Source organism: Amphibalanus amphitrite, unplaced genomic scaffold (assembly GCF_019059575.1).
Source record: "Amphibalanus amphitrite isolate SeventyFive unplaced genomic scaffold, NRLGWU_Aamphi_draft 000658F_arrow, whole genome shotgun sequence".
NCBI lineage: Eukaryota > Metazoa > Arthropoda > Thecostraca > Balanomorpha > Balanidae > Amphibalanus > Amphibalanus amphitrite.
In genome coordinates, this window is record NW_024882152.1 from 271091 (window position 1) to 289090 (window position 18000).

The following is an 18000-nucleotide window of genomic DNA, read 5'->3' on the forward strand; positions in this document are numbered from 1 at the left end:
GTCCACCACCCGCGTTATCTTGAAGCCGTCTCCGTGGTAGCCTTGCGGTGGCGGAATGTGTCATCGCTTCCAAACCACCACTTCACATTACGACCAATGTTTCTACTTCTTATATTGTCCGGTGTGGTGAGCCTCTTGGCTGTCATTTAAAACGACACTAAACTCCTCACATTGCGCAATGCGGCAGTGATTTACGGCGCAGCGATCTTGCACCGGCGGGGTATCGCCGATATTTAATATCACTTTCGGCCGCCGGCCGGTCGCCAAGACGCCTTATCAGTCACGCCGATCTGATTAACCGAAGGCACCCGGTGTCGTTTCTAGCCTGACGTTAAAACAAAGCGCATGGGAACGGAGGTTTAGCTGTGAGCGGCGGTGACACGTCGTAACTTAGCGTCTGTCCCGCGCCGCCCCGTGTCTTCAGTGCCTGGGACGGTGCTCTTCAGCCTCATGCGGGGGCGCTTTGGCACAGGCTGATTGAAAAGTGGCAAGTGCTGCCGAGATAAATCACATGAAAACCATCATTAGCTTTTGCTGAGGTTGACAAATGAACATTCAAATGGTATGGTATGTTTATAATGTATTGGCAAATGTCTTATCTAATGACTTTGTGAAGGGTACGTGTCTCATGGTAATCCGTCAGAACATGTAACACTGATTGTGGATGGTAACGTACGATGCGAGATCGCATTTCTACATGAGCCAGCCTCCGCGGTTTTCTTCTTGCCTACCTAACTGAAGAGCTTGGGACTGGGGTGGGTGACGCGACCCTCGCTGCGAGCGGGGCGGGTTTCCTCTTTGATAGAGAAGCCCTGTGACAGGTCTGGTGGGGACCTGGAGCGGCTGGTGACCTACAAATGTTGCCGACCAAAAGGCGCCAAACTCAACGTTAACGTATAGGCTTAGACGCGGGAGTATTGTGCCATGTTTCCAGGTAATTGATGTGATGCTTCAGTGTTCCACCTCATTGCATGGCTTTAACACGTCATCGCCATGGTTTTCAATTGCCAAGTCATTCATATCTACCTACGATCTTGTAACCTGGACCTGCGACTTGTGAATGACATCAGCAAACTGTTTTCACCCCATTGTAAGCACATCACTGACGCCTCTCTATCGTGTCTGTTCTCCGGCCAGGTCGGACGTACAACGACCTGAACCAGTACCCGGTGTTTCCATGGGTGATCACCAACTACGAGTCGCCAGAGCTGGACCTCAGTCTGCCGAGCAACTACCGCGACCTGTCCAAGGTCAGAGCCGGGCGGGCGCGCCCGTCCCCGTCCCCCAACACCAGTGGACCGTTAGTGTCGTCCGTCAGTCACCAGCGACCGGTCCGTCAGTCAGCAGCCACCGACTGACGGCTTCTGGTGACATTGTTTTCTTTTTGCATCAGCCAGAGGGTTGGATAAACGTTTTAATTCGATCTCTGCCCTGGCTCATGAGGCCTAATCCTTACCCTACCCTCAAGTTCCACTCCTTTGGTTCATCATCTATTTCTGCCGCCGCCCTTCTTGTCCCCTGTCCCCTGTCCCCTGTCCCCACCCACGCGAGTTCCGTCGTGTCCCGGTGACAATTTATTGAGATGGAGTGTGTCCGATACGCCAGACGGGGGACGGATAATGAACTCATCACTCGACGGGCACCGGCTCGGTCAAATAAACCGAGCTGCGTGTGGTCCTCTGCGGGCCTGGGTGCAGCCGGAGAGAGAGAGAGGGTGGGGCAGCAGCGGGATAGAGCGAGGGCGCGGCGCTGATTATTTGACTAACGGACATGGTCAAGTTGTTTCTGAGGATGGAATCTCTGTCTTTCTGTCTGTATCTGATATCTCTCTCTCTCTCTCTCTCTCTCTCTCTCTCTCTCTCTCTCTCTCTCTCTCTCTCTCTCTCTCTCTCTCTCTCTCTCTCTCTCCCCTCTCCCCTCTCCCCTCTCCCCTCTCCCCTCTCCTTTTTTCTTTTTTCTTTTTCCTCTCTCTTTCTCTTGCTGTCTCTCAGCTCGGCGACTGCTTATCGCCTTCCCCCTCACTCCATATCCCCGTGACTGACTTTAGTTTGTGCCCTTATAACAGCCGGTGGGCGCCCTCAACCCGACTCGGAAGTCGTTCTTCGAGGAGCGCTACAACTCGTGGGAGCACGACCAGATCCCGCCGTTCCACTACGGCACTCACTACAGGTCAGTTTGGCATCTGGGTGAGGATAGTACGACACTCACTACAGGTCAGTATGGCATCTAGGTGAGAATAGTGCGACACTCACTACAGGTCAGGTCAGTATGGCACGGGCTCACGACAGATTAGTATGGCGTCTAGTACAGGTAGGTCAGTACGGCACTCACTACAGTTCGGTACGGTACTCACTATAGGTCAGTATGGGGCACACGACTAATCAGTGTAAGGCAAAGCAAATAAGTATGGCAGCTACATAGTGCAAGTCGGTACTGAGCCTCTTATAGTGGAAATTGTAGCGTGTGGACGTGAGCCACGTCGTCTTGTGAAACAATCTGCGTGAATTACAAAAGCATTTCGGAACTAGAATATATCTAACTTGTTGGTGTTGGCTGCCCCGTTGAATCCGTCTGGCCAAACAATGGTTCGCCCTGGACTTAGTTCCAATGTTCCCCGAAATGACCCGACGTGCCTTGGCTGACCCGAGCCGCTCTAACCTGGCGTCTGCCCGTCCCCCAGCACGGCGGCGTTCACGCTGAACTGGCTGCTCCGGCTGGAGCCGTTCACCACCATGTTCCTGGCGCTGCAGGAGGGCAAGTTTGACCACCCCAACAGGCTCTTCTCCTCCGTGCTGCTCTCGTGGAAAAACTGCCAGCGCGACACCAGTGATGTCAAGGTGGGAGCTGAGAGAGCGATTAGCGTGGGACGTATGATAAAGTGACGACGATTGATTGCAGATGGAGGTGGACACATGGTTACCATATTCACATTTCATGGTGATAATCGTGTTTGAAGACGTATGGGGTGAATTGGGTGTGTTTCTGAGAGAACTTAGGGTTTTGGTCTGTGCTAGAAAAGATAAGACAAGCTGTCTGCTTGTGACCAGTGCGCGCGATTTATTCTGATTTGAGTCAATGCATCGGAATATCTATTTACGTCAAACTCATTTGTTACAGTCTTGTTTTTGTCAATGTTCTGTGCCGGGACTTTATCGTTCTTCCTTTCTTCCTCGTCCCTCAGGAGTTGATACCGGAGTTTTTCTACCTGCCCGAGATGTTCATCAACCGGTCGCAGTACAAGCTTGGGCAGATGGAGGACGGGATGACAGTCGACAACGTGGCGCTGCCGCCGTGGGCGCACTCACCCGAACACTTCGTCAGGACCAACCGCATGGTGAGGGGTGGGCCACGGCGACTGATTTGTTTTGTTGGGTTAGGCCCTTTCGGTCTGGCAAGACCATTTCAGAGCCGGGAGAATGATAGGATAAAGGGGGAGACATTGGTCTGGGCAGGCACCCTAGTGAGTCGCCGGGGCTGAGCCCGTCCAGAGGACAGGCCACCCAGCCCCAAGGCACTCACTGCACCCGGCTACGGTGTGCGCTCCCTCGGGAGCAGCGGTGCCGCTCCAAGGGAGCGGCCCGCATGAGATAAAGTTGCCTGTCCAGCCCGGAGGGGGGTTGAGGCGTGGAGGAGAAGGATTTCAATATCCTGAGGATAGAAGCACGGAACGGTGACGGCGACTGAGACAGGTGGTGCGATGTAATGCGACGAGTGTGGGAGAATGTGCTCGTTTTGCCACGTTGCAGGAATTCCGGGACACTTAACCAACGCCGTGTCGCGTTGAAACTCCAGTCAATTTTATATTTACCGCGCTGAGTAGTGCAGGTTATGTACAAACTTCGACTACTGTATGTACATAATTGAGCTGATATGTGCCGAGCGGTGCTTGTATCGCTCGGTACTCCTGGCGCCACGCAGCGTGTGTTTGCGAATCACTAGTTGTTGTTTCGGCCGCGGCAGGCGCTGGAGTCTGAGATCGTGTCGTGTCAGCTGCATCAGTGGATCGACCTCATCTTCGGCTACAAACAGCGGGGTGAGAACCTGTCGAGCGCAGCTATCACTATCGAATGCAAAGTTAACTATACTGTCTGTCGAACCTAATCTTGGGTTTGATAAGCTACGCAAGTAGCGGTGTCAGGTCGGGTTGATTTAAACTCACTCTAGGGATACTCCATTGGATTTCAATGAGCCCGCAGTTCGCTGTCGCCGCCCGTTGTCTGATCGTGTCGCCGGGTTCTCCAGGTCCTGAGGCGGTGCGGGCCACCAACGTGTTCTACTACCTGACCTACGAGGGCAACGTGGAGCTGGAGGCGCTCACCGATCCCGTCATGAAGGAGGTGGGCAGAGGGGGAGACAAGAGGAGAGAGGGAGTGAGGAAAAGGAGAGTGATCCTGGAAAGAGAGGGGTAATAGAGTGATGAGAGAAGAGGCTTTTATGCGCTTTGCGTTTTTTTTGTGCATTGCACGCTGGAGCTTGTGAGCTGAGAGTAGGGTATTTGTTTATTGCACCTTGACTGCAAGAGTTGTACCGCCGCTGACAGTTTTTATTTCTATTTCGTCAGGCAATCAAGAACCAGATCCGCAGTTTCGGCCAGACGCCGTCGCAGCTGCTGATGGAGCCGCACCCGCCGCGCAGCTCGGCCATGCACCTGGTGAGTGGGGAAAGGTGTGGATAGTGTAGTTTGGTGGGTGTGTGGGTGTAGGAGCCGCACTCGCCCCGCGTTTTGCCATGTGGTGGGGTAGCCGGTGGGGTGAACTAGTGGGTATAGTTGGTGGGTGATGACTGGCATACTTACACTTAGACTGACATACTGAATGACTTCTTACATGACATACACCAATTATTTCACGGACTCCCCTCAACCCCCAGAGTCGCCAATAACCCTCCCCCCCCCCCCCCCTCCGCCCGCAGTCTCCGATGATGTTCAGCGCGCCGCCAGAGGACGTGTGTATGATAATGAAGTTTGTCAGCAACTCACCAGTGGTCCACATCTCTGCCAACACGTACCCGCAGCTGACGGTGCCCTCTGTGGTGACTGTCACACAGAGCCAGCAGTTTGCTATCAACCGCTGGAACCCGCTCTTCAACAGTGAGTCGGACGGTGAGAGGGGTCAGAAGAAGGGTGAGAAGGGTAAGAAACAGTGAGCTAGAAGAATGAGATGGGTAAGAAATAGTAAGTGTCAGTAAGAGAGATAAACAGTGGGTTGGAAAGGGTGAGAAGAGCCAGAAGCCTGAAGCAGTGAGTTTTGAGGGTAAGAGGGACCAGAACCAGTGAGAGTCGAGAGGGTGAGAAGAGCCAAAAACAGGGTGAGAGGAGTTTTCTACAAACGTTTGTAGGATGTGATTTTAATTGTAAACGTAGGAGTACGCTGATTTTTGACAGTCGGTCTGAACGGGCCGGAACTGGGATTATACCAGTGGTTTAACATTGAATGAGCTATTCAGCAGTCATATTTTAAGTTCAACGGCGAGTAGTGGGTACTTAGTATGGGGTAGAGTATCTGGGGTTGTCTCAGTCTGACTGGGTTTGTGAACTGCGGGCTGTCTTAGGTGGTCTGTCTCAGGTGGTCTGTCCTAGTGGCTTTGGCTGTGGAAGTATGGGTGCTTCTTAGTTCGGCACCGTATCGCGTTGTTTTCGAATGGGTTTTATCTTGCACGATGTGAGTTTTATGACTGCGTCGAGGTGTCAGATACCCGATATGGTTCACCAGTGGTCCTGTTTTGAAGTCACTTAGCAGGTGGACATGCCAGGTTAACACGTACTTTTTTGTCTTTGGACGTCCGACCTATAACCGATTAGCTTACCAGTATAACGCCTTTTGGGGCGATTAACGGTGCGAGCGAGAGGGTGAGCCTTGCACGTGCGAAATTTCGAGGGTGTACCTCCAGCTGACTTGTGCACGGCACCCTACTAACCGGTCTCTAGCGATGTGCCAAATTTGAGCACAATCGGTCCAGCCGTTCTCGAGATCTGGAAGCGGCACCCTGCACGTGCGCACGTGCAAAATGGGTCCCAACTGACTTTTGCACGGCACCCTACTAACCGGTCCTTAGCCATGTACCAAATTTGAGCGCCATCGGTCCAGCCGTTCTCGAGATCTGGAATCGACCCCTGCACGTGCGCACGTGCAGCAGCACCCCAACTCTGGCACATGGATATGCATTGCCTAGTGAGTGCCTACCTACATGCCAACTTTCAGCGCAATCGGCCCAGTAGTTACCGAGATATTGCAACAATTACAAAGTGACACCTCTTCGTTTTGCACGTGGCACGTGCATAAGGGGTCACCCACATGCATCGGGAATAGTCCAACACTTGGTAGAAGGACCCCTACAAAAAGCTACCCTACAAAAATTACCGCGTGTAAATTGGTCAAGTGGTTGCTGAGATATAAGCCTCGCAAAAGCGTGACCACGGCCGGCCGGCCGGCCGGCCGGCCGCTCATACTCAGAAATTTCCGTTAATCTAAGGAAAGACTACGCTCGCTTCGCTCGCTCCGTAATCAAAATTACATTTTTTAATAACCACATCGGTTTGCTATCAATCACCAATAGCTCTTCGATGCCGAGTACTTGATGGGCTGATATAACTCAAGTGAGGGATGAGGACTAATTTCTGACGCCGGGCTCGCTAAGACAGCTAAGACCGGTATTAAAAATCCTACATGGAATAATTGTACTTGGTTCCTGGCTCCCGTCTGACCCGTCTGACCCTCTGTTCCTTGGACGCTCGCTGGTCCCCGGACCTCACTCTGACCCCTCTGTGTGCCCGCCAGGCGGCCAGTCGGCCAGTCCGCCGTACGCGGACGCGGGTACGCCGCCCATCAGCCTGCCGCTCTCCATGGACCCGGCGGTGTCGCAGCAGACGGGCGCCAGCCCGCCGGCGCGCCGACACCTGGGCGACAACTTCTCACAGCGGCTCGAGATGCGCTACAACAGCTTCATCACCACCGTCGACTCCAAGTTCATAATCGCCTGCGGCTTCTGGGACAGCAGTTTCCGGGTGTTCTCGACCGACACGGGTGAGCTGGGATGGAGAGAGGGCGAGGGCGGGGAAGAGGTTGAGAGAATTGCAGCTAGGCTGGATTTTTAGTGGGGTGTCTGGGCGTAAAAGGCTAGTTACATTTCAACGTAAATGTGAAACTACTAAAGTTAAGTCCCATTGAATAAATCAAGATGCTCAAAAATTGTATACGTGATTATACTTATCGCTGTGTGATATGCTGTTTAAACAAGTTTATAGAAAGCTGGATTGTCGTATATTCATTTCATTACTCATCAATTCCATTTTATAATTTTGTATAGTACCTAACTACAAGATACTTTCATAAAACACTTAGAGTGTAACTATGCGACCATAAGTCATCGTATATCACCACACAGCTTTATGGCTCGATTCCTTACTTTATCGCACAAACCAGACTATCTCCTTCACATATTCACAGTATTTGATACCCTGCACACTGCACACCCAGTCTATCATACTGTCTTTTTGCACGTCACTTTTGCGGATAAATAGAAACAAAGATAATACCCGGCGATTGTAGCCGCACCATAGACTTTGCCCCATCACAGGCGTTTGACCGTGGTGCCCAGTTCCCGCACTTAACGACATCCTGATTGGCACTCGAGTGGTCTCTGGAATTGTCTACCACGTTCGGCTGGAATCGCCAATCACTCAGTCAAATCTCTGGAGCTGGTCCGCTTGTTCTTCTTGCCGAGCAGGCTCATCAGACTCTTGGACATGTAGAAGGGCTTCTCTGGCGAGCCGTCGTTGCGCTCGATGTCCTCGAGGAAGCAGAGGAAGATGGTGTCCACGGCCATGGTGTACACGCTGAAGAAGACGCTGCAGATGAAGAAGGAGGCAATGGCCACGGTGGTGATGGGCACCCAACTGTGCTGCGTGGTCGGCACGAACCGGTCCAGACCTTCGATCGGGATCCGGTCCTCCATGAAGTAGAAGGAGGCGATGGTGACCAGCGCGGTGATCACCAGCTTCCCCATCAGCAGCATCACCTCACAGACGCTGTTGACGACCACGACGCGCAGGATGTTCCGCATGAGCAGCGAGAACGCGTCCTTGGCCGAGGCGCAGAAATTGGTGCCGTAGATGGCGCACACGATGTACGCGTTGCGGTTGATGAAGCGCATGAACTTTTCGAAGCACCAGAGGCAGCATTTGCAGCAGCAGATGACGCCGCGAGCCAGCGGGTTGTCGACGCCCTTGGTCTGGCGCTGGATGTACTCAAGTGTGGCGCGCGCCATGCGGATGATGGCGATGATGAGGGAGCCGAACGCCACCGTCCCGAGGTGGTAGCGGAAGGCGCGGCCGGCGCTCGACAGGACCGGCAGGCTGGGCAGGTCGTGCTTCTTGTCGAACGTCCAGTACCAGCCGGCGAACGCGCCGGCGAGAATGAGCTCACCGAGAGCCGAGCAGAAGAACAGGCCCCAGAACAGCGCGAACACGTTGTAAATCTGGATGTAGACGGCGGCCGGGTGCGGCTCGTAGCCGGCGAATGCACAGCCGCCGAGGCAGTCAGTACTGGTGCACGCAGCTTCGAATGTATCCGGCGTACATTCGTCGTTAGGAAGGTACGACGAGCACGTGCAGCCGCCGGGCATTGTCACCCGGTACGTGGGGCTGCCGGTGGAGGCGGTGTACAGCGCCACGCTGAGGAAGAGCGCCACCACGCCCAGCTGCAGCGCGAACGGCACCAGTGGGAAAAACAGTGTGCTGAGCGCGCTGTTGACGGCACGACTCGCCTGACTGAGCATGGCCGTGGCCACCCGGATCCGCTTGTAGAGCACCAGCAGCAGCAGCAACAGCAAGACGGCCACGACGCACAGGATGACGAAGAATGCCATCCACACCTCTGGCTGGTCGAGCAGTGAGCCGAAGCCCTGTGTGAAGGCGTCCAGCGGGTTGAAGCTAGTGCTGTCGCCACTGGTGGCCTTGACCTGGTCGTAGCGGAGGTAGGTGAACACACAACCGTAGATTGTGGCGCCTATCAGGCCGATGAACGCCGTCCAGATGAGAATCACGGTGATAAATCGTATCAGGAACGTCCAGAGCAGCGAGAGCAGCGCCGAGGCGACACACGCGACCACGATCACCCACCAGGAGTTCTGGAGGTCACTGAACGCGCCCGCGCCCAGCTCCTGCAGTCGTGTGAAGCGGCCGGCGCCGTCCGCGCCGCTGCGCAGGTCATCCACGTTAAGTGACGTCTCACGGCCGAGATGGTCTAGTACCTTATTGTTTGCACTGATATCCGATTCAAGAATGTTTGGGATGCAGCGGTCCATCATCGACACACTCTTGAGTACGATCTTGGCGCACTGCTTATTATCCAGCATGTTTTTGCAGTCATCCTTGGTCGGCTTTATATCAGGCCTGCAGATGAGCTTGTCCAGTACCTGGTCGCAATCATCGTTGGTGTCAAAATCGTAGGTGGCCGTGGGACACTGAGCCACGCAGACCTGCGGCGTCGGACATCCAACCGTCTCTGCCTGGGCGACGCTGCACGCCGTCATGTCGAAGTAGGCGAGGTAGGGCTTGTCTTCCACCTGTGTGCCGGGGGCGCCGCATGGCTGGCCGTCCGAGTTGGTCGGGTGCAGCAGCAGGTCCGGGTCGCCCTGGCTGTAGACGAACACGGCCACGGCCGCCCAGCCCAGCACGAACGCCAGCCACAGCAGCAGACAGAGCACATCCGTACAGGATCGGTCACTGACCGGGCTGGGCGGCGGCGGCGGCGGGTAGCGCTGGGACGCCATCGCGGCGGCGGGCGGCGGGCGGCGCGGCCAGCGGCGGGCAGACTGACGACGGCCGCACCGATCGAGCGGCACACCCGTCGATGGTGAGATACGCTATCGGTGGAGTGACGGAGGTGTATGACGGAGGTGGCGGGTGGTGGGTGGCCCCGCCGTCAGCCCGGTGAGCGAGCGCCAAGGGATGGGGAAAGGATGGGTTTTCGGACGGGAAGGGTCGTCCTTTTGCACTATTCAATGGTAGATGTCGACGCGAGAAGTTTGTTGGGGCGAAGTTTGCGACTCAATTTGAGCAGCCTTCACTGTCGATTTTTCAGACCTCTGCACACATTGCGATAGTCTTGTTTGCTATTGGCGCCACAGTGTCGTGCTAGTAACGGCTGTGGAGCCAGCAACTGGCCTTAAGGGTGGATAATTAGTTTTGGCTGAATGTTTTCACTATAAGAAACACTGCCTCTCGACTTTCATTTATTCGGCATGCTGTTGAAACTTAGCTTGTTTATCACATCTGTGATCTGATTATGTATCTGTTCGTCAGCTGAGTCGTTTTTTACTGCAGGACACTTCTCGCTGACACGTTTGTAGATAAGCTGCGATCAGTTACCACTGATAGGACACACACTGACACTGTGTTTGAGTGCAGGCTTTCAACCCCGGCTCCTGAACTCCGCAGAACCATGATGTCAGATAGTGTTTTCTGGTAATATAAGGCGTACGAATCGCGGGCTGTTAACGTCACAACAGGATGCAAGATGTTTTCGTAATGGGTGCCGTCATCCAGTTTTTACTTAGCTTAGCACGATCTGATTCGTGTTTTATCGTGATTCATGCTCATCTTGGTCGTCATTCTCCTTTCTGAAGGGATTTAAATTTAATGATTAAGTTTGATTGGTGGAGGGAGTAAAAGTGCTGATAACCAGAGGTTTCTCCGTCCTATCGTTTTGACAGCTTTGTGGATTGTTCTGCCACAGCCCTTTCCCATCCTTGTTGTAACGGTCCCGTACCTGGATAAGCATTTCATACCCCTCACTCACCACGCACACTTTTCGCATTTTCCCCTGCCGGTATCACCGCTCACTCACTCACTCACTCACTCACTCACTCACTCACTCACTCACTCACTCACTCACTCACTCACTCACTCACTCACTCACTCACTCACTCACTCACTCACTCACTCACTCACACACTCACTCGCTCACTCACGCACTCACTCGCCACCCACGATCACCACAATAGCCGATGTTATGTCGGTGCTTGGTGTTCTGCCCCCACTGTGACCTGTCCCCCCCCCCCTCTTCCAGGTCGGATCGTGCAGATTGTGTTCGGCCATTTCGGCGTGGTGACGTGTCTGGCCCGCTCCGAGTGTAACATCCTCTCTGACTGCTACGTGGCCTCCGGAGCAGAGGACTGTTCTGTCCTGCTCTGGCACTGGAACGCCAGGTCGCAGGTCAGTTAACGTGTCGGAGGGGTTTGGCTGGTTTTAGTCAGTGTGCCCCGAGGCGAGTGTTATGACATCTCTTCATAGGAGCGATCTTAATCACTGGTTGTGTCAGCTAGCGTAAAATTGTGAAGCACAGTGGAGTCGACGTAGTTACGCACTCACTATACGCGGTCAACATAGTTGGAAGAGCGGGACTACACAAGACTTGAAATGAGCGGTTGGTTTACCATGCGTAGTTGACTTTGTCAGTTTGGCTTCGAGTCGGGAATATGGATACGCTTTTGGTTTGCTTCATTTTTAACGTATCACCTTAATGCATGCATGATGCATCTGACATCGTCCCACTTTCCTATGGACCCTGTGGGCTGCCCGTCTCACCCCGTATCGCCTCACGGACACCAGGGCCGTCCGTGTGACCTGCCACTGGCCCCAGAGTGTCCATCTGACCGCTCTCCGCCGCCGCCACAGATGCTGCTGGGTGAGTCGGACTGCGCCAGTCCCCGCGCCACGCTGACCGGCCACGAGCGGCCGCTGGTGGCGCTGGTTGTGTCGGCAGAGCTCGGCCTGGTGGTCTCGGCCGCCGCCGCCGGGCCCGTGCTCGTCCACACCACGGCCGGAGAGCTGCTGCACGCGCTGGCCGCGCCCGACGGCGCCGGGCCGCCGCAGCACGTCTGTCTCAGCCGCGAGGGGATGATCGTGGCGGCGCACCAGCAGGCGGCCGTGGTCACCTACTCGGTGAACGGAGAGCGGCTCCGGCACGACGTACACACGTCCAGCATACAGGTTGGTGTGGGAGGGGAGGGACGGAGGGACAGAGTGAACCGGGGGTGACGTCGGGCTGTGACCGCTGCGGTGTCGTATCCGGTAATGAGTCTGATTGTCCCAGGACTGTGTCATCAGTTGTATGATGCTGTGGTGTGTTTGTGCTCGTAGTTACTCCATTCCATATCCGCCTCTATGGTGTATGATTCCGTCGTGTTTACAGTCCCCTCTGTCCCTCACCGATTGTACGATTACCGATCACCGTGGTTACGATTACATCTTACATTTGTACTTAACTTCACTTGTACTCTCTCCCTCGCCAGAGTATGAGTATGTCGTTCTAACACCCCCCCCCCTCTCCCCCACCAGTGTATGATTCTCTCCCGGGACGGCGAGTACATGATGACGGGCGGTGACCGCGGCGTGGTGGAGGTGTGGCGCACATTCAGTCTCTCGCCGCTCTACGCCTACCCCGCCTGCGACAGCAGCGTTCGCTCCCTGGTGCTCAGCCACGACCAAAAGTCAGTGCACAGGCGCGCGCAGTCAGATTGAGCTGAGGGGTCTCTCGGGTGGTTGTCAATTTATATTGAGATGCTAGCGTGAAACGTTGAGCCTGTGTTTTTATTGCAAGGCTGGGGTAACTATTGACTTCCTTCGATTAGGTGTACATACTCAGTAGGTGCTCTTAGTGCGGTATTGGATGTGTATTGTGCGGCATATTCCTTTTGCCTATAATGATGTCTATCTTTTGCTGGTAGCCGTTTTATATGAGTCTGACCGTTGCTTTCTGTTGGCAGGTTTCTGATGGCTGGCCTGGCGACGGGCTCCATAGTTTTATTCCACATCGACTTCAACCGGTGGCACCACGAGTTTCAGCAGCGATACTGAGCGTCTCGTGCTGTCTTTTAGTCCGTGAGCGAGTGAGTGTTACGTCGTACGTGAAAGCGTGAGAAAGAGGGAGAGCGAGCATTCCAGTCGGGGCGGGAGGGAGGGCGCCCTCTGTGATGTGACTCGCGCGCTCCGCCCGCCCCGCCCCGGCCCGGCCATATTCTTAACGAACTAGTCACAGCCGTCGCCGCTGGCAGCTAGCGCGCGGGGCCGACGCGGCTGCCCCTCCCGGTTTTGATAGTGCGAGCTTTTTTGGCGGGCGGTGTGGCGCGTGTCGCGCCGCTGCCGCCGCCGCCCAGTGCCGTCCAAGCCCGGCGCGCGCCCGCGTCCGCGCCGGGCGTGTGCCCAGCCCAGTCCATCCAGCGATGCTTGCCGGCCGGCCACGCACCGCCCCGTGTGTGCGTGCGCGGACAGACCGGCCCCAGGACTGCGAGACGGAGATGCTCAATACAGGATATGCAAGAGGCGGCGCGGCCGGCGGCGCTGGGGCGTGTCGTGCGCGCGCGCGCCCGGCTGGCGCCGTTTACCCGCCGAGGGGTCAGCGCCCGTGTTGTTGTTGTTTTAATTTAATTAGTGATTTTGATCGATTGCGACTGCGCGGCCCGGCCGGCGGGTGCATGGTGGCGGGTTCATTTATGCGCTGTCGGCGGCTGTTGTGTGCCTGCGGCTGGCCTGTGGCGGGCAGGCGGCGCCCACTGTATACTCTGTGACACGCCCCGAGCACTGAATATACGGCTGAGCTGATGCCGACTGTGTCCTCTGGTGCTGTCCGTTCAGTGGTTGTTGTTGTTGTTGTTTGTTCCCTCCAGGTCGACCTCAGTCGACTGTAGCCTGACGGCTCTGCAGGGTCCTGAAAGCGGCCGCCAGGGCCGCGACAACTCCGTCGCTCCGCACCTCTTCCCTGTTGGGTCTGATTGTCCCGGTGAGTCGCAGCCTGGCGCCCATCAGGGCCGGGCACTCGACCAGGACGTGGTACGGAGTATCCGCCGTCTCTCTGCACAGGGGGCAACGGGCACCCTGGCAGTCCACGTCTTCGCACTGCGGGCAGTGTCGCGACGGGTTCCGGCCGATTCGGTGGAGGTACTGGGCGGAGCCTGACCAGTGCCCCGCTCGCAACTGGTGCACATCCACCGCCTCTGCTCGATCCAGGTGTCTGACTGGTCCCGGCAGCTTCGCTCCCATGAGGCTGCGGTACCATCCGCGCGGCCAGTCGCTGACCCACTGGTCCCGCGCCGTCCTTGCCACCGCGCGGTACACCGTCATGGCGTCGACGGGGACTTCCTCTTGGTCCAGTGCTGAGGCTTGCTTCGCCAGCTCGTCCGCTCTCTCGTTCCCGGGCAGGCCGCAGTGGGAAGGTACCCACTGTAGGTAGGTACGCCTGCCGCGGGCCGCCAGCTGTTGAAGCGCCGCCCAGATTTCTCCTCCTATGAGGGTTGTTTGGGTAGAGGGGCCACCCCGGAGTGTCGCCAGAGCTGACTGGGAGTCCGTGCATATCACGATCGGCTCAGGAGGGAGGGTTTGTCGGTCCAGCAGGAACTTCAGCGCTTCTCTGAGGGCTACCATTTCAGCACGGTAGCTGGAGCAGACGTTCCCCGCCGGCACCGTGAGTAGGTGCTGCTGGCCGTCCGGGTCCTCGATGAAAACGCCAGCGCCGCCGTTTGTGATGCCTCCCTCCACCGAGCCGTCGGACCAAACCCAAGTCGCGCACTGTGGCAGACTACCTAGGTGACAGGTCGCCGCGTCTCTCTTCTGTGTGGAAGTCGCATTCAGTGGTAGTGGTCCCACGTCCAGGCTGATGGTGACCCCGCTCTTCACTTCCCACGGGGGGACGCTCGCCTGCGATACTGGGTCGATAGGGGGGCCGACACCGGCCGCCTCCCACATCTCTCGTCCCAGGGTTCTCCAGCCCGTCACGGATCTTAGACGGGCCGGGGCGTCCGACGCGGCTACTCGATGGAGCGGCTCCTCCGGGGGGAGCGCAGTCGCCTTGGCCAGGAAACGCGCAGCCAGTGTCCTTCTCCTCACCGATACCGGGAGAAGGCCCGCTTCCGCCATGAGCGCGTCCGACGGAGTGCTGCGAGTGCACCCCGTGACGACTCTCGCCGCTGCTCTCATTTCCCTCTCCAGAAGTTCCACGTGGGAGGGCGGCGTGGCAGGAAGCCAGGCTGCTGCGGCATGCTCCAGGGCTCCTCGGACATAGCCGCTGGCTACTGTCCGGAGCAGGTCCTCCTCGAGGCCCCAGGAGCGTCCGGACAGCTGACGCAGCTGCGCGATGCGTGGGCGGACCTTCTTCCTCAGCTTATGGCAGTGGGGGCCGAAGTGGAGCAGACGGTCTAACTGCACGCCGAGTAGGCTGATGGAGTCCGTGGCTGACACTGTCTTCCCCGCCATCTTAATCTGGCAGTCGACTGCGTCGCGGTGCCACTGTGACAACACCAGCATCTGGGTCTTCTCAGCTGCAACGACCATCTTCGACTTCTTTGCCCAGGCGAGAAGGGCGTCTGCAGCCCTCTGGGCCCTGTCCTTGGCTATCTGGATGGAGTTCCCGGCGCACAGTGCTGCGGTGTCGTCCGCGTACATATACGGTGAGACACCGGGGATGTCGCGGAGATCTTGCACGAGTGTCGCCGCCCATAACAAAAACAGGGACGGCGAGAGCACACTGCCCTGGGGCAGGCCCGCTCTAAACACTCTCTCCCCGCTGAGCACCCCGTTCACCTCTACCTTGACTCGACGATCTCTGAGCCACTGCCACACCCAGTTCACCATGCAAGCCGGGAGGCCCAGTTCCAGCAACCGCAGTCTGAGGAGGCGGTGGTCGACTTTGTCGTACGCCCTCGCAAAATCGAACGCGAGGAGGACGTACTTCTGCGCTGTGGCGCCGTCTTGATGGTTCTGGTGTCTCGGTCGGGGGAGCTGCCACCCATCTTGTACCTCCTGCACGAGGCGGCCGATGCTGTCCTCCACAGAGCGGTGAGCTCTGAAGCCCACCTGCTCCGGCGGCACCATGCCCCTGCTCTCGCTGAGGTAGGTGAGCCGGGCTAGGATCAGTCGCTCTGCCAGCTTCCCGACGTGGCTCGTCAGGGCAATGGGACGGTAGCTGCTGAGGAGCCTTTTGTCTTTCCCGGCCTTGGGGATGGGAATCACTGTCGCCGCGCGCCATTCTCTTGGGACTTCTGCTGTCGCCCACGAGGTGTTGATGAGACGTAGCAGGGCGTCACGCGCGACAGGACCGAGGTGCCGCAGCATCTCGTTTGAGATCCCGTCCGGGCCAGGGGCTTTCTTCAGCTTGGTTTCTCGGATGTGTTGAGCGAGTTCTTCAGGGGTGAAGGGCCCACAGCAGCGCCCGGCCTCTCTGTCTCCTTGACATTCCGCACAGCGCTTGAGGGCGGGTTCTTGCAACTTCTTCTTGACCTCTCGGTCTATCTTCGTTGCTCGGATCTGCCGGGACACATGGGCGTACGTCCTGGCAAAAGCATCCGCCTTGGCGCGGTCGGTGACAAGCAGTCGGCCGCCGTCCTCCATTGCCTGGCCATCTCGCTGTTCCTCATCCGTTGACTTGTCCCACTTCTTTAGGAGTTTTGAAACTCTCCCCAGACTGGCTGGTCGGTTCAGCGTCTCAGAGACGAATTGACGGAAGCGATCACGGGACACTCTCCTCTCCACCTCCGCCGCCCTCTGTTTCGCCTCCGTCCACCTGGTCCTGGACCGCTCGTTCCCAGGCTGCAGCAGGCGTCGGGCCTCCCGGCGCTCCGCTACGGCCTCCCTCAGCTCGGGGTCGAGTGCCCACGGTTTGGGGTCCGCGCGGGCCCCGCAGGGGATATGCCGCACGCCCGCCTGACGTAGGGCCGTCGAAAACCGGTCGCTCTGGAGCTGCGCCGACTCTCCCGGAGTCCCGGCCTCAAGGAGGGCCGCCTCACAGGTGTCGCGGAACGCAACCCAGTCGGCCTTGTCGTAAGCCATCCTCGCCTTGCGGATCCTGCGGGGTTGCTCTCGAATTCCGCGCATCTCCACCACCATCGGCAGGTGATCGCTCCCGAGGTCCGGACCGATCCACCACCTGCTCCTTCGGGCCAGGGCCGATCCACACACCGCCAGGTCGGGCGCGGACTGACCTCCGGAGCGGTAACTGGCGAAGGTCGGGTCGCCGCTGTTGAGTGGCGCCCAGTCGATCCTCTCGAGCCAGTCCGCGATTCGCGTTCCGACCCGGTCTGCAGCTTCGCAGCCCGAGTCCCAGGAGGGGTGGTGGGCATTCAGGTCACCGACGATGAGTGTTTCGTCGTCACTGGGCAGGAGGTCCGGGTCGAAGTTGTCCTCCCGGTCATCGTTCGTCGCTCTGATTGGCGGTCGGTAGATGTTCAAGATACGAGTCGGGGTGGGTCCCAGGATGCGTACCCCACACAGCTCTGTGGAGTCGTCGGTAGCGGCCAGAAGGTTGTCGATGACGGGGGTGAAGGCCAGGCCAGCTCGCACGTAGATGGCCACGTCGCCCCCCTTCACCACCTCCATGTCCGCTCTTCGCCCTCGCGCTCTCCGCACCACAACGGGTGGCTGAAACCCTGAGAGCCTTGGCACGGCCTTCGGAAACTGACCCTCCTGCACCGCCAGCACGTCTGCTCTGACCGTGGGAAGCCAGCGTTGGAGCTCGGTGATCTTCGACCGGAGTCCCTCCGCGTTCCATGATACTACGATCATGTGGCTTCTCGTCCGACGGTTGCGACGATATCGGCGATTCTTGGCTCGTCTCCGGCCGGCCGGGCGCCTCCCGTGTGGCGCGCCGCCCCCGTCGGCGGTATCGGGGGCGGGCGCGGCCCGCTGACTAATCATCTAGCGGGCCGGGTCGCGCCGGCGCGCGACTCCGGACCCGCTGGTGGCATACGCTGCCCTGGGCGATGAGGTCGATCTGGTAGGTAGCGCTGTCTGGAAGAGGTGCGAAGCAACAGGTGGCGCGGCGGGAGGCCGCTGCCAGGTCCCTCTCGGAGAGGGCACGGTTGGAGCCCGTTTGGTGACCGCGTTCCGGCTGCAGACCGGGCGCGGCGGGCCTGACGGCCCACACCTCCCACCGTGACGCCAGGCGTCTGAAGGCGGGCTCCTCCAGGAGGCCCGTTCAGTGGTCGGTGGTGGTGTCGAGCGGGCGGTTT

At 57.6% G+C, this 18000-nt stretch overlaps 2 protein-coding genes across 2 annotated transcripts in view; one reads left to right on the plus strand and one right to left on the minus strand.

Annotated features, from left to right (window-relative positions):
* Positions 1-13602, plus strand: part of LOC122364135 (neurobeachin-like) — a 141784-nt gene extending 128182 nt beyond the window's left edge. The window contains exons 39-51 of the mRNA XM_043334244.1: positions 1138-1250; positions 2066-2169; positions 2681-2837; positions 3182-3334; positions 3961-4033; positions 4243-4337; positions 4562-4651; positions 4912-5089; positions 6777-7022; positions 11070-11215; positions 11678-11992; positions 12341-12492; positions 12769-13602. Of these exons, the coding sequence (XP_043190179.1) occupies positions 1138-1250; positions 2066-2169; positions 2681-2837; positions 3182-3334; positions 3961-4033; positions 4243-4337; positions 4562-4651; positions 4912-5089; positions 6777-7022; positions 11070-11215; positions 11678-11992; positions 12341-12492; positions 12769-12859 (1913 nt within the window). The 3' untranslated portion in view covers positions 12860-13602. The remainder of the gene's footprint in view (positions 1-1137; positions 1251-2065; positions 2170-2680; positions 2838-3181; positions 3335-3960; positions 4034-4242; positions 4338-4561; positions 4652-4911; positions 5090-6776; positions 7023-11069; positions 11216-11677; positions 11993-12340; positions 12493-12768) is intronic.
* LOC122364133 (choline transporter-like 2) lies at positions 7248-9797 on the minus strand. The gene has a single exon (XM_043334241.1). It carries the CDS (start codon positions 9769-9771, stop codon positions 7675-7677), a length of 2097 nt encoding a protein of 698 aa, XP_043190176.1. The 5' UTR covers positions 9772-9797; the 3' UTR covers positions 7248-7674.
* Positions 13603-18000: the final 4398 nt, after the last annotated feature.